We start from the raw sequence: 16,515 nt of genomic DNA on the forward strand, positions 1-16,515 counted from the left end.
TACTCGTGCCAACTACCAGCACAAAAGCCCTGAAACAAAAGCAACACCACATGAACCAGGACACTTTTTACACTCAGCATGACCACCAGAGAAGGGATATCTGCTTGTAGCCATGGCTCCAGATTGATTTTCAGCTCCCAATATTATTGTGAAGGGATGAGCACACCTTGTGTTAAGCATGATACTGCATAGCACATTTTCAGCACCAAAAACTCTTTAGCATACCAAAATTCAGGCAAACAAATGAAATGTCAGAATAGACAAGAGCTGCTGCCTTTGCTGCAGGACACTAACATGTCTTCTGTGAACACCAAATTCAATTATTAAAGCTCTCTAAATGTGGAGGATTTTGAAGCAGCTCAAACTTTACCACCTGAAGTGTATTTTCTAACATGGCTGAGTTTAAACCACCTAACAAAATTTCATTTTCAAGTGGTAGGAGCAGCCTTATGGCCTCTCAGGCACTAGTTCTGGCCTGCTGCACCAGTGTTGTTTACACCTCAGCAATGATTTAGACTCCTGCAGCTCTGGGATTAGAGGCTATTTAGTTAATTGATGCAGCAAAACCAGAAGGATCCCACAACACTATTAAGAAATGCACTTCATAACCAGAAGCTATTCTTCCTTTCATGCCTTTTTCTACTACAAAGGTCAGGAAAAAAATTCTTGGGAGGGAAGCCACTCCAAGAGAGACTCACATATGCAACTGTTCTCTTCTGAGAGCAATTCTGAAAATGCTCATAACAGCCAGAATTTATTTTTTTTTTTTTTTTTTTTTTTTTTTTTTTTTTTTTTTTTTTTTTGTTCCCTGATACAGCTTCAAGATGCAAAATGTGGTTTTGCCCCATCTTCTCCCTTAACCACCTGAAAACTCCCCAGAGTGTGTGCAGGGTCAGAATTCCCATGTGTCAGAACTGCAGACTCTAGATGTTTTCACAGGGAGGGTATGTTATATATAAATGATGACTAAAGATGAGGAAGATGATAGTTCATTGGTCCCTACTCAAGAGTTCAATGACCTACTGATATTAAGTTAAATGATATGGAGTCTTCTCCCCCCCTATTGACAGGTACTGTGCTGGAGTGACACAACCTATGCTTGCTTATCCTGGGAAAATGAGACATATGATAAGGAAGGAAAATAAATAAATAAAACCAACAAAAAAAGTGCTACTGAACAGTCATCCACACCCCAAAACCTGAGGTAAGAAAAGCACATGGGCCTCAAATGGAGGGAAGAAAACAGAAGGTTCATGGTGACGCTGCTGGTAGCAGAGATCCCAAATATAATGTCACTCTGAGCTGTGCTGCTTCACTGACTTTTAAGGCACGGATGGCCACATCTCTGCTGCTGCATGTCCAAAGGAATGAATCCCAACTGGACATGCTGGACAGGATTGTGCAAACATGCAAGCATAGCAACAGTGCCTCTGAAGCCAACTCAGCTGTTGCTTATCTTGTCCCCCAGTGCCTCTGGTTTTAGAGGCAGAATGTACAGTTAATCCATCTAAATGGGAGAGCTTGTAACTGCAGGGCTGCTATTTTACAAGGCAATCATCTAACCTTCACCTGCATAGAGCATGAGGTCAAAGTATGGCCGTTCGTATAGCATAAGTTTTTCCTTCACTGTAGAAATTCAGGGTTTTTCAGGAAGGAACTCGGGGTGATCATCAGTTTATCCAGAAACTATTCCCTGCTGATACACCCAGTACTGCACTGGCCCTTTCCTTGTATCACAGGCGGCAGCGAGCGGATATCTGGCAGACAGCTCCACGGGGCTGGCTCTGAGGAGCCTGCAGGGCTCACTGCTGCACACACCCAGCAGATGGGACCCTGCAGAAGCCAGTGGAAAAGCACCAAGCACGTGCCAGTGCATAAGCATCGAGCTCATTCCTCTCTAACAGAATCCTGCCAGGCACGTGGGCACTCTCTTCCCAAGGAGCAGACAGTTCCCTACAGCAGGGAGGACTAACTAGTAGGGTGAACAGGAGGACAAGCTGTTGTGGATGTTCTTCCCTACAGAAGCCTACAGGATGGAGAATTTCCCCAGACAGGTGACTTCTTACAGCCCAAAGCAGTCCTGCTTAAATAGAACCTGACTTACGAGTCCCTGAGCCACTGCCTAACAATTATGGAGCAGTCCCATGGAAACAAGAGTGTACTGGGAAACTGTTCTTTATTCACACTAGTTACACATATAACTGAGGAATGAGAGCGAGCAACAAGGGATTTATTTCTGTCTTCTTTAAAATTATATGGCTTTTACTGATGATGTTGCACACAGTCAAATATGACTGTATTTTCTGAAGCTGAATACAGAGCTCCTGCAGCTGCACCACGCTGTCCCTGGGACCCAGCAGACATGCTCTGCCTGCTTCTCAGCTGTGACAGTAGCTCAGATGTTTCCACCACCCCAATGTGACTAAAAGGCCACTGCAGCCCAGAATGGGATCCTATTTGGACACTGGAGAGCCAGCAAAGCAAACACGTGTGTCTGCCTGCACCTGTCAATATAAATGTCTCCTCAGACTGCTTGCTATTTGTGGGACAGCCAAGAGCACTGCACAGAGGGGCAAAGGCAAATACTCAGATGAGTTGTATGGCTTGGGAGGTGGTTCAGCTCTGGCCAAGTCAAAAGAACAGGTTCTGCAATGTCCTGCTACTGAAACCAACACCAGGTAGAAACTATCTCTAGAAAGGCAACCACATTCATCTGAGGAAATTGTGCAAAGAATGAGCCAGGGCAGATCTCATCTGCTACTGGGCGATCTGACAGATAAGAACCCTGACTGGTTCTTCTTTAAAACACAGACTAAGATATGTTACAAAAGTATAAACCTGGAGAAGCTCCTGGGATTTTAGCAAAACTCTTTCATGTTTATGTCGGGATAATGTTATTAAATTCAGTAGCTGGTACAATTGGAATTACACTGTAGAGAAATCAGTTATCAATGACTTTTCCCTCTGCCACAGATTATAATCAGCTGAGCTGCAGCCAGACATGATGATGGACTCAGCCCTTTCTGAGCTGTCAGTGTAATATGATAATATTGCTGGACAGTCTGACACACCTGTGATGCCAGCACAGCACCTCACTTGTGGCATACACCTAGCAGAGAGCTGTGAAAGCTACTCCTCTGCAAACGAGTGCAGGCCAGATTGTGAGACCTGGTTCATTTAGCTGATTTGATCTGCTACAGTCCAAGAATTTGATCTCAACTGAATTTCTTGCCCAGCTAAAGGAGTGCCTGCAAGATCTAGACAATGCACGAGGAATGTGAGTGCAATCATCATTATCATTAAATTCTGAGCACTGTACACCATTAGGGAGCATAAAACCTTTTCTGCAAAGGGTCTTTGCTTCAGGACATGGATCTTAAATGCAATACTGTGAAGTGGGAGGTGTCATTGCTGGGGGTCTCAAAAGCCATCCCCAAGCGCCTTGAAAATCCACGTCTGTTACTTAGGAGTCCAAATATTTAGGCAAAACTATTTTTAGGCAAGTAAATTTGAAATGGACCACCACTGCACATATGTATTTCATATTAGATAACAACTTCCTTACTCAAAAACTAGATCAATCCCATTTACCTTCAGTGAAACACAGTAACAGGATACAATCTAAACCTATATTGATCTAAATATTTGGCAAGAAATAAGCTTACTGCTCAAAGGCTGAGCTTGACATTAAACACCCAAACTCATATATCTTCAGTTTTCAGAATATATTCTGCAATAATTCATTACAAGGAATGCTTCCCTGCTGCGATTTCAGTTTCACCCCGAAATCAATCCTAGCCCTGTCTAGAGGCTCGTGGCTCCCTGGAAGGAAATGTTTCGTGTGACAGTGGTGTTCATACCTTCGTCTGTGCATCAACAGCAGCTCCCTGGTTAGCCAGAACCTCTGCTACATTGACCCTGTCCTCTTGGGCAGCCAGGTGGAGGGGCGTCAGTCCACTCTGTAAATCAGAAACAAGAAGGAACAATCTCCAGAGGAGGCACATGACCACTAAAATGCAAATTCAGATATCTGTAAGACTCTAAATATCTGAATGAATTTAAAGTTACACATTCCACTTTCACTGTGTAAGGTGCTTTGTTATCACACTGCTGATCAGCAGGAAAGTACAACTCCAAAGCCAGGAATATGATGTTTCTTTAAGACAAGGAAGATTTCTCCATGCAGTGTTACATGTGGGAAAGCAAATTAGAGCACTTTAAGGAAAAGTCACACAGCATTTTTTTATCTCCTAATTTACTTCCTAATAATGAGTCAGACTTTAAAAGCAATATTGAATCATTGTTTATGCTTCTGCAAGTTTTTTTACAATCACTCAGTTTTATCCTTACCTTTTACTCTTCTACTTGATCATTTTCAGACACAAACACAAAAGAATAAAACTGCATTTCTCTGAGATCAGGCCCATTTCTCTCTGCTCAGGGAGTATACAGACTTGATAGAAAACATGTACCGATAGCAATTTTTCTTATTTAAAACTTAAGATCTAAATATCCTTAAAACCTCAGAAAACTATGCAACTTTCTGCCACATAAAAGGAGTAGAAGATAAAAAGGGAAGGAGAGAGAATCTGCTGAGAAGATGTCATTAGGAATGAGAAAGAATATCCTTTCCTTGCAAATTCTGTTTAATTTTTTCTCCTGTTCCTACTGCCTTTAGCACCAAGGACAGAAGAACAAGTGGTAGCAGTTGTCACATCAGGCAGGAGCACTCACTAAGGTTCCTACCCTTGAACCCAAATCCACATCCATGGTGCACTCCCTACCAAGGCCAATTATTTTGAGATTGCCCCACTGCATTTCACTCCAAGATGCAATCCTGATGATAACACAGCTTAGGTGGGCCACCTGACACAAATATGTAACAGTAACCAACTACAAATTACCTAATGGAGCCTCGATATTAATGGCCAAACCTTCTAAAAAGATTTAGTAAGTGCTCAGTATGGGGGCTCTGAGTATGAAGCTCCAAACCATTCTGTGGGTCCTGAAGAAATAAATGTTCTTTTTACTCCCATTGCAAAGCTGCAGAAGTCAGAAATCAGTGGGCTTTAAACATCTGGCTTTGAATGTAAAGGTGCTGTGCTCTGAGGAAATGTGCATCCCTGAGAGGATGGAGGGGAATTACTCCCCAAAGGTGGTGTTATCAGCACAATGAGAGACTGGAGATTACAACTGAACAGATTGCTGGATGCTGCAGGTAATTAACCTCTGGTGGCACTGAATCAATGTGCCAAGCACTTCAATCATGCTCCCTGTATTAGTCTCAGCAGCAAAATGGGATAGCCAATGGATGCAGAGCACGTATGTGGCAAATTTCCCTGTGGGGATACAAAGTCAATCCTGCACTGCATAACCCACACAGGATTGAGACTTGTGGGAGAAAAAAAATCCACATCTGCGAGAGAAGCTTTCAGAAGGAGGACCCACAAATAATCAAACTGGAAAGTCAGAAGCAGGAAAACACAGCAGCCCTGTGCAGAACACCCACTGCCTCAGAGGATTCTGGATTCTCTCTTCCTACCTTCTGAGAATAAGAAATATTTTCCATGAATAAAAATTTTTGTTGCCTCTCTAATCTAGCCACACAAATCCATTCTGAAACTGCACTTGACAATGTCAAATAACAAAGTCTAGTAGGGCATTTAAAGAATTAAGGCTGCACATCTGCTGGAAACATTACTGTATAGCAGATTCAATAGCCTATGAATTCACACATAAACTAAAATACATCAACTTTCCTTTCCTATCCTATCACTAGGAGAAATGACACCAAAAGTCACCATGGGCTAAGGAACACACCCTGGGGAGGAAGAATCATTTATATTAAGGAACACAGTCTCAGAAAAAGTTGCTGTTATTATCCCATTAAAAAAGTCACCATCCCTGAACAAGTCAGCTGTTACCATGAGGTGGTAGTATTTGTTACTATTTGCTGGTACATGTTACATTTCTTGTCATAAAATATTATAGTGCTAAAAATGTCACAAGTAAAAAAAAAATACAAAAAAAATACAGCAAATGTTACAATTACACAATTGAAAAAGGGGCAGGCATATTCCTAGAGGCTGGTAAATGACAGGTGCCAGCCCCAGTAGCCCCTGTGGGGAGGAAGATGTTTTCTCTCTGGCCATGTTTCGGCAGACTAGCATAAATTAATGCTGGATTAATAAATTCCACTGCAGCATGTGTTATCACCAAACCTTGAGTACTACAAAGGTTCATTCAGTGTGACATGGCATGCTGCTCTTTGCTAGGAAAGTTGATGATGTATGTTCAGACACCTGCAGCGGCTTTCAGCACGTGCAGAATCCCAGGGGGTAAAATTTAACTGCAGGGCCCTCTCCTCCTCATCCCATTTTTACACGGCCTTATCCCCAGGCAGGGGGGACACTCACCTTGTTGCTGAGGTTGACATTAGCATTTCTGGAGAGCAGCAGTGACACCATGTCCACGTGGCCGTCCTGGGAGGCGAGGTGCACCGGGGCGATGCCCTGCCGGGTGACGGCGTTGGCGTCGGCGCCGTATTCCAGCAGGGTGGTTGCTATGTCCATCTGGTTCTTCTTGGCAGCTATGTGCAGGGGTGTGTAACCATTCTGCCAACAGAAAGCACTTCATTGCGAGCTGCTCACTGAACAAGGTGCTAAAGCACTTTTCTGTACCTACCCAACTCTGTGAATTCTGTCAAACACAGCCAAATGCAATGTTAACAAGCTGTATGAACCAATGTATCTGACCTTTAGGCAATTTTTTTTTTTTTTAAGTACTGCTACAAAGAGGAGGATTCTGAAGTAAATTTTCAAATTTGGGGAAAAAATATCTTTTCAGGAAAGGACAATCTATAGCAATAGGAGTTTGAGTTTTGTTTCATAGACATTTGCTCCTTTTCCCTAAATGTACATAAAATCTTTAACAAACAGAAGAGCAGGATGTGTGTTCATAACTCAGAACAGCTGTTATTGTTTGGGCTTTTTTACCCATTTCCCAGTGTGAATGAAAGCATTATGCACATGAAATATGGCCTTTCTTGCAGCATTTACCTTAAACCTTACTGACAAGCAGGTTTTTTTCAGATCAAGGGAAAACTGAAACATACAACTTTTGAGTCATGCATTCCTTATCTTTTTATTCCTTCCAATATGTGCACCCAGGGAGCCCACTACTAAAAATAAAAATGCAGTATCTATTGCATGATACAATTTTGTAACTCTAAAAAAAAAAAAGACAGGCAGAAAATAGATAAATGGATATAAAGAATAACTGATTAGCACACAAACTCTGATGGAGGTACAACCAGTTTTTGGTACAGATTGCAATGACTGTTTAGTCAAGAACTTTCTGTCTTTCAGAAATGTATTAGCCCTCATTTTCAAGTAAATGTCCAATGTGCACACATTTGCACTTGAATAAGAGACATGGTCAGGGGGGGATGAGATCCAAGCTGCATAAACCATTTTGTATTTTTGTATGGCATCATAAGTACCATTTGCATCTCAGATTACCCAGCCCAATAAAATCTACCTAAAGGCACAAAGCTTTCACCTGGCTGGGCTCCTCCCTGCACCCACAGGGCAGCAGGGCTGGTCTAAAAAGGAAGGGAGGTCACAAGAGATGCAGGGCAATGCAGGTATGAGCAAGGAATAAATACATGGGAGCTCACAAATGATTACAAGAGAGCTTTAATAAGAACCTGGCAGCAAGAGATGCACAGCGCTAGTTTCCTGTGGAAAAGGTTCTGTAACCTTCAAAATTCAATTCAGATTCAGTTCAGATCTTGGATATTAAGGAATTTGAAAGTGACACTCAGGAAACACAGTGCTACAATCAATAAAGGAAGCACATGGCCACTGCATTTTCACTTTGAAGATAAAGTGCTTCAAGAAAAACAAACATAATCCTCTCCCATAGACTTCCTGCATTATACTGCCATGTAAAACAGCCACTGCCACATGAGCACCTAATAAATCCTTAATGGTACATGCTAAATCCTGTATATCTCCTAAAAGGCAGCTCATATTACATTATATAAAATAACAAATGCAGTTTCCAAGCCTTTTCCTCAGAAATGAGCATATATTGCTTTCAGTGGAATGGACAGCAGCAGGTTGCCAAGGGAAGGCAAAAAGAGAGCTGAAAACTAAAAGCTGAAATTCAGCTCAGTCCCAGTCTGCATCTTCTCCTCATAAGGGCAGCACTCTGTCACTATGCACAGACGGAGAAGGGAACAGAGAAGTTTAGAAGGAAGGGTATTTATTGAGTTATTCCGGCTGCCAGGGAAAGGAGTGGAAAAAGGGAAAATGGTTAAAGATGAAAGGACAGAGGAAAACTAAGGCTTTGGGGATGGCATGGCGAGGAAAAAAGGAACTGTAAAGTGGATGCCAAATTCAAATTAGGGATAAGCTGCACATGAAATTAGGCACAATTTTTGCCTATGAAAGAGAAGAATGGTTCAGCGGGATAACTGTTCCACATCACTGTGCTCTGACATGCCCATTTCCCATACCCTGTCACTTATCACTCTTCAAGGCAAATTTTGCTGGGCTTGGCTAATGAGCCACTCTTAAGATCAGTGTTAAAGACAGTAGTGTCAAAGGAAAGGCAACCACTGATGAAACTAACTGTGGATGCAGTGATGAGATATGACATAACATTTATTTACCGGACCACATTTACAAAAAGCACAGGAAATCATCTGCTGTTATCAACATCATCTTTTGGATGAGTGCATAGTGGGTGCCTGAAGCAACAAACATGTTATGGTTAATTTTATTTAGTATTGATGCTCTGCTTACTGCTGCCATGGCTCACTTGCTGCAGAACACTAACAAATGCTTTCTTTTAGGCACACTTACAGCTGGCACTTGGAGGCCTGAAGTGGCAGCTGCAGAACTGCTCTGTTACCGATGGGGAAGCTAAGGTGACCTGACACATGGGTTTGTGCAATGCTGTACCACAGTCTCTAGGCTTCCACCTTGGTTTGGACTTCCCAAGCCCTTGGCAGGGGCTGCTGCGATCCCTGCCCCTACAGGATACACAGCTCCCGCTGGCAGCTTCTTTCAGTGAAAACTGGGTCAGTGCCTTCTCATCCTCTTCAGAAGGCCCTTCCTTCCCCCAGTGGCATTTGAGAGTGCTGTGCTGCAGTAGTGAAAGATCAGAGATCACTCTGGTTGCCCCCCTGGGGCACTGCTCTGGCAGATTGCCGCTATCGACAGCATTGATTTAAAACTGCGCCGTTGCTGCTGGCGATCCGTGTTTATTTAAGTTCCCCCTCCTTGCACTACAAACGCTGGGACCCACCATGCGTGGCACACTCCATCCTCTCCTGCAGCCATGCAGAAGGGCTCCAGTGCCACGGCTGCACTCAGCCATGTGTGAGAGGAAGGCAATCAAGGAGCACTGCCCATCTAACTACAGCACTGGCTTTTCCATTAGCTCTCCTTTCTCCACAGGGCTTTTCTTGTGCAGTGATTTAAGGAAATTGTCTGGGTTGCTTCAAATGAGGTATTTACAGTACACTTAACCTGCTTTAACCTACATATGTTTCCATCCTGCTTTACCTAATGTTCTTGTTCAAATATTGATTATACTCTGATTGATTATAGTATTTATCCATCCCATACTTAAAACTGGGATCCACAAAAGAAATAGTTTAAGCTTCTCTAAATTCTCTTTGTTTCATGCACTACTAGAATAAATTTACATACTTATTCTTTCATATCCTCTGAAACCTTACACTAGGCATTGTCTTGCCTACAGTAAATTACAATCAAAGCAGGGCTGTGACTAGTCTTTTTTCTTGCCACTCCATTTATGCTGGGGTAGAAGTATTGCAAAGCACATGAATAATTACGTGTATTGTGCTGAGAAACTTATCTGGCCTCAGATGACATCCTGTGGCATAAACAGAAGTACCCCTGCATAGCTGGGCTTCAACCCCAACCTTGCCCTGCACAGATCTTAAAATGCAAAGATACAAAGTTGTCTAGCTTGGAGAAGTTACTGAAGAGGCTGGACAAATGAAAACAAGGCTCAGTGTTTTCTGAAATTAAACTGGTGATTTAAAGTGTTTCTGCATCTTTATTTGCTTTTTTTTTTTTAATTGCTATTTTATTCACCTGCAGGATTATTCTAGCAGCTTTATGTGGATGTGAGACATTAACAAACAAGGTCACTGAGCCTCCTGTAACTGCAAACATACACAGCCTAGAAAGAACAGGGGTAGACAGGAAATAAAGTGACGTAAAAAGCCTGGGTATTGCTCCCCCAGAGTGGCCAGTACTTGTACCTTGGCAGAGGCATGAGGTGAAGCTCCCTGGTCCAACAGAAGGAGGGCCACTTTTTGATTATCGTAGTGTGCAGCTACATGCAGTGGTGTTAAACCGCTCTAAAAACAGAACATGCAGAACAAACAAGTGCTGTTACAGACCCTTTCCAGGGGAAACTCAGGCGTTTGGAAAATTCCAGTGGATAAGGTGAAAAAACATATTTGTTACTCATTCATGTATCCAGAGTCTGTGGGAACTTTTAGAATGAAAAAATAAAACAAATTTGGAAATCCTTCCCGAGCTGTGAAAGCCCCATTCACTTTTCCCAGGGAAGATGAATGGAGAAGCACAAATTTGTGCTGCCCCCAGGGTAAGGAGGTCACACCCTTGGCAATGTTTTCCTTTTATTGCAGTGGATAAGTAAACTGCCCCTTGGATCTGCAAAAATCCAAGCTGGGCTGGTTTAAAAAGCTTGAGGTCCTATTGGCCTTTGCCCCCCTCCTCCTCCCCCCCCCCCCCCCCCCCCCATGAAACCTGGGGAAGCAGAGCCAGCTACCCAAATGCTCTGATAAGGACTGACAATAGTCTGGATAGGAACACAGGGGAATGCTTTGTCTCCATTCCCCTAGATGTGAATGCAGAGCACATCACTTTGTTGTCAATCAATGACAATAAAAGTCACTTTGTCGAGAGTTTGCTGGGTCTTGGCAGCCCCAGCAGGGACTGGAATACCACATGAAACCAATTCCAGCTAAACCCAGGCTGTGGATACTAGTGTGATGGTAAGTAGGTAGGAGGACATTAATAAATTATTATCTGGTTTGAGATATTTGGTGTGCAAGTGGCAGTGGTTTCTTCTGTCCTACCTTTCCAGAAGCATCAGGAGATGCATTCTTCTGAAGCAGGAGGTTGGCTACCTCAATTTTCCCATACTTTGCAGCCACATGTAGTGGAGTGAATCCTTTCTGTAAGAGAAAGCAGGAATATAGCAGCCCCGGGCACTCTTTCTCAGGGCAAACAAGGTTTGTCTCTGATCTGCAAGGATGCAGCTGCTTCAATCCACCCCCTTACATAGTCCTGAGTACAGGCAGAAGTCTGCAGATTCTCAAATGCCCTGTGGGGTCTGGAGGCCCTTCTCTTGCAGGGCAAAGCACTATCTACTTCAAACAAGGGAAGAGTCGGTTCCTTTCTTCACACTACCAAAGACCCAAGGGCAAGCCTATCAACACCCGCCTGGAATTTCTGCCCTGCATTCCTTCCATTCCAAGAAAATGCATGTCTGGTCTCTGGGATGTGTTAAACATCAGGTCCCGAGGTACAAGCGTGAAGCTTTGTACCCTTTAATAAAACGTAGCTCACACACTGTACATGTATATGACTCCTGCAGCATTCAATTCACAAGCAGCCCTTGCTACAGGTGTGCTCTATGATTCTGCCACTCCTGCAGCTCTCTCACCTTGGTGATGATAGACAGAGATGCACCGTGGTCCAAAAGAACAGAAGCCACATCTTCGTGCCCTTCCCGAGCAGAAAGGTGCAGGGGCGTGTAGCCTGACGTGGTGGCTGCGTTGGGAGACGCTCCCTGCTGCAGCAGCTGCTGCACGATGTCTGCCTTTCCCAGGCGCGCAGAAATGTGCAGCGGCGTTTGGTCATCCTGGACACAGAGGGAACAACACAGGCCTGCGTGAGGAAACTGCCCCTCACACTGGGACATGAGATATTTGCCCACCTTCTGTCACTTTTCAAAATTGCACACGAGCATTAATTCCACTGAGGTCTTAGCTAGTGAATGTTGCACACTGGCTTTCTCGGTGTCATATTATAAAGATACTTGCTCTTTGTTAGCACATCAAAAAATATTCCAGACAGTGACATAATCCATAAAAGTTAATAAATTGATCAATTTTCTTCCTTATCTGGATTTGCCTCACTTTGCTTTGCAGACCTTTCTTAAAACAAAGCTAGTGCATAACTCTGTTCCTCACATCTTGATCTCTTCTATATTTCACAGCAACATTTAATAGCTCCATCAATTATTGCCTGGAAACTTGCATAAAGTAACATAATTTTGTGCTTTTTTAACTAGTGAATGTTTGGTATTTTGCAGTTAAATTTTCCATCAGTGTAACTGATGATAGAGCATGGTGTGGAAATTAATTGTCATTTTCTGCTTCTCATTCAGAAGACAATGATCTGAATAGTTTTAAGTATGGCATTTCCCTGACATGAATCTCACGGTTTATTTCTTTTCCTTCACTGAAAATATTAGGGTGTTGTGACCTTGTTCCGAGCATTTAAGAGGCAATTTCTCACCTCTTCGTTATCTTGTTTTTGTATTTTTGTCCTCCCCCTTCTCTGTTGTACAATCTTTGGATTAAGCACACTATCACAACAGTGTGGCCAAGCATCTTTCTCTTCCCATTTTCCCCTGCTGAATTTCCTACCTGTTGAGAAACGTCCTGTTCTCTGCAAGGGAGACTTCTGCCCATGCCCAAGAGTGATTTTACACCTCTGGATTTAGGATGGGAGCAAGCCAGGATATAAATGCTGCTCCTCTGCAGGGCAATTCTCTGACTGGGGGAGCATCTTTGTGGTTCTTAAATGATTCCAGTTTGTGCCTGTTTCCCACAAATTTCTCACAGCTGATGTTAGCACTGGTGTAAAATCTACTGCTTGCATTTAGTTGTTATTTATGATAACAAACTGATCACAGGCAATGGCAGTTTTCACAAATTAAATCATTCTGTGAATTTACTCAGAAAATATTTGCATGACTGCTTCTGAGCACGAGCTGTTCACTTTCAAGACTGTCTTTGGAGATTTACAAACCACATGAATCAGTTCTATTGTCAGGCTCCTTGCAGATATAAAGTGTACCAGCTAGAAATATTTAGTCAGAGTTCCTTATAAGTAGATAATCTTAAAAGCAAACTTACTTGTGACCCAATTCACAAATAATTTCACAATGAAAAATTATTTATTTTTTAGGTTACATCCATTTTATGACCATTTGGGGAAAAATATTTCCTGAGTTTACCTATTAAGACTGCTATTTATTGCATCCATTTATCTCCTTGCCCTGCCTGTTTCCTGGAACTCTTTGATTTCCATAATTTTGCATGTTCCTTCATGCCTCATGACCATTTCTTTTTCCTCCACCCTTACCTTCCTCAACTGCAAATGTTTCTATAGGATCTGTTCCTTCTTCCCAGCCCTCTGCTATGTCCCCTCACTGTGCCTCCTTCCTTGAGGTGGTGTTCTTTAGAAGTCTAACTATTTTTGAATACATACAGGCTGTTGCTTTAGGGACAGGACAGGGAACACCAGAAGCCGAGGGTTTCCAGTTCTGCTGAAATAAAAGCAGATTTGAGGAACTCCTCTCCCTCCTTAAATCCCACATCAAAACAAAACTCTTCAAACACATGATCATTTATATTAAAAACTGGGATGGTATCAACCTGACATCTTCTGCCTTGTCTCTTACAGACCACTCGTGGCTACAGTAAGAGGGTACATAACAAAGTATCAGTGGGCACTGCAAAGGCTTGGCTTCACCTCTTCCTCATCCTGAAGGACACACACAAGATGAATGTGAGTGCTTGCTTTGACCAGCACTGACCATCCAGGTTTGTTCCACCTGGGCCATGTCCTCACCTTGGCTTTTGCCTCCACCTGGGCTCCGTTCTGTACCAGGTACCGGACGACCTCTGTCTGGCCAGCTCTGGCTGCCATGTGCAGCGCTGTCTCTCCTCTCTGCACGCAGCAGCAAAAACAGAACAGAATTAAAAACACACTGCAGGGAGAACAAACACCAGCGTGCTTCATAAACACAGAAATACCGGCGACCCAGCTCAGAATGATCTCCGCTAGAAAACTCTGCTGTACTTGTCTGTAAGATGTAAGATTAAATCAATATTTGACCTGACACCGTGTGCTGCAAAGCAATTTATTGTAGGGTCAGTTTCCCAACTCAGTAGAGTGTTTGTCATTATTTTTTGCTGAAAAGAGACAGTGCAATTTTCATATAACTAGCAATGTTAAAATTATGTCCTTTTAAATAGAGCTGAATTTAGTAAAATATTTATTTCAAATTTTGTATATTCAGGCACACATATATTTGGCTTTCCTTCTGTAATGCCTTATGCCTCTACTATCATTTGTTATCTGACAAGCATTGAGGCAGCTGAACAAGAAGGAAAAAAAAATCATTACTGAGTGCATTCATCTAAGGCTTCATGGACTTAATGAAAGACAAATCCAAGGAAACCAGAACAATTCAGGAGGGAAAGCAGTTTCTATTTTTTTTGGGTATCAATGTGTCTTTCGGTACAAACATCTGCTAATTAACAAAAGGTGTTGCATTTTTATGTAATTTAATAGAATTAGCAGGTGAAGACTTTTACAAAATACTGTCTTCTGGCTGCACCTGTGTATGAAAAGTGAAAAGGAGGCCAAACTGATAAAGAGGATCAACATGCTTCTGCTTCTCTTCCACTTGCCAACTTTCAAATACCCATCTAAGAGCAAGTTCAGTTTTTACACATGCCCCGGGAGCCTTGGGGCACACAGCACACAGCCAGCAGAGGAGTGTGCTTGGACAGCTGGATGGACACAGGCAATATGTCCCCACAATCTGCTGCAATCTGTTGAATTTTCCTTAAATGGCAGACCCCCGGGGTCTTGGGAAAAGAGTGCTCAACAGTCAAGCACAGGTCTCAAAAATCACATCTGAGAAGCTACAGTATGTTCTCGTTCTTTACTTCAGAAAATCACGAGATTCGAGCCTGCTTAGGGTCAGCCCCTTTGGAAATTTCCTCAACCTGCCAAGCATCTTCCAGGTAGAAGTCAGCAGGCTGCACTTTGCCATGACTCCAGCACCAGCCACAGGTGCTATGGAGGTGGGTGGTGGGCAGCAGAATTAGGCACTTGATCCCAGTACTGCTCCCAGATATTATCACGCATTCATTCCCAGTCCTGCCTTGCAGAAAGGAAACCTGTGACTCACCACATTGGTAGTGTTGGGGGATGCTCCGTGGTGCATTAGCTGCGATACAATATTTACATGTCCCATGAAGGCAGCAACATGGATTGGAGTTAGGCCCGACTGAAAAACAGACCAAAGCTCAATTAAAATACTTATTTCCACATACCTTTTCAAGAACATCATGAGGAGAACATAAATTTTTCTAAAGTGAGAAAACCCAGCTGCTTGCTCTTCTGAGAGGGTTTTATCTTCTTAAAACCACATACATGAGCTTAAATCAAAAGGCACACAGGATTGGGAGCACCTATGACTGCGGTTCATGAGCAAACATATAAACGTTCAAGGAATTCAGTGGTTCTCCATCAACAAAATCAACCATAGCTAAGCAAGATTAAGATTAGGCATTTGCTAAATATTGTCTTGGATCATGAGAAAAAAAAAATATAGAAGCATTCCTGGTACAAAGGCAAGGCTTTCTGAAACATTGAGCTTGTGCAAAAAAGATCACCATCATGAATCTGCATCGCTGCCCTTATAAAGCATATGAAAGCCCAACTGGAGAGAAAGAGAGGGAGTGAGGAAGAGAGGGGAAAAAAGGGAGCAGTCATCCAGCAGGGCATAACCTCAAGGATTTTGCTTTAAAAATCCAATCAGTAGTTAGTATTTCCCCACGTAGCATCACCCTAAAGCCTCCTCACAGCTGCTCCTGCAGCTGTACCAACAGTCAGCCAGAGCCTTCAGAAGGGCTTTTTGCTACCAAGAGAAGGAGAAAGCTCAGTGGATCTCTGGAAATCCCCAAGGTTTAGGTAGCTTCCCCACAGATATATACAGGTCCCAGAGGGAAGAAGTGAGGAAAACATTTATCTTCCTTTCTCATGTAGAACAGCAAATATGAGCAGGAAGGCAGAATAACTGGCTGAGTGTGTAAATTCTTTTACCTGTTTCAAACAATTTAGTAAATGCTTTTAACCCCACACTCATTGAATCACACTCCATTTTGTGGAGATGAACTATTCCCCATTGCACCTTGTTTAATCCATGGAATTCCCTGTCATTTTCTAACATGGCCCATTCCACAGTGGTCACACATTCATATATGTGATCCTTCCTCATCTCCTAACTTGGTACACTATACATACATGGAGATAAAAATTCCCATAGGTACTAAATTAATCTCAGAATTGTTCCAAGAACCGGGTGCAGACTTTCTCATGCTGACTGAAGTGACAGCATATTGATTTCTCTCTA

The 16,515-nt window shown here is 42.8% G+C and overlaps 1 protein-coding gene across 1 annotated transcript in view; it reads right to left on the reverse strand.

Moving 5' to 3' along the window:
• Positions 1-16,515, reverse strand: part of ANK3 (ankyrin 3) — a 314,256-nt gene that overhangs the window by 86,280 nt on the left and 211,461 nt on the right. Inside the window, exons 14-20 of the mRNA XM_053983225.1 lie at positions 15,289-15,387; positions 13,938-14,036; positions 11,740-11,937; positions 11,150-11,248; positions 10,304-10,402; positions 6,417-6,614; positions 3,861-3,959 (exon numbers count right to left, since the gene is read on the reverse strand). Of these exons, the coding sequence (XP_053839200.1) occupies positions 3,861-3,959; positions 6,417-6,614; positions 10,304-10,402; positions 11,150-11,248; positions 11,740-11,937; positions 13,938-14,036; positions 15,289-15,387 (891 nt within the window). The remainder of the gene's footprint in view (positions 1-3,860; positions 3,960-6,416; positions 6,615-10,303; positions 10,403-11,149; positions 11,249-11,739; positions 11,938-13,937; positions 14,037-15,288; positions 15,388-16,515) is intronic.

The sequence above is a fragment of the Vidua macroura genome, chromosome 8 (genome assembly GCF_024509145.1).
Source record: "Vidua macroura isolate BioBank_ID:100142 chromosome 8, ASM2450914v1, whole genome shotgun sequence".
Classification (NCBI taxonomy): domain Eukaryota; kingdom Metazoa; phylum Chordata; class Aves; order Passeriformes; family Viduidae; genus Vidua; species Vidua macroura.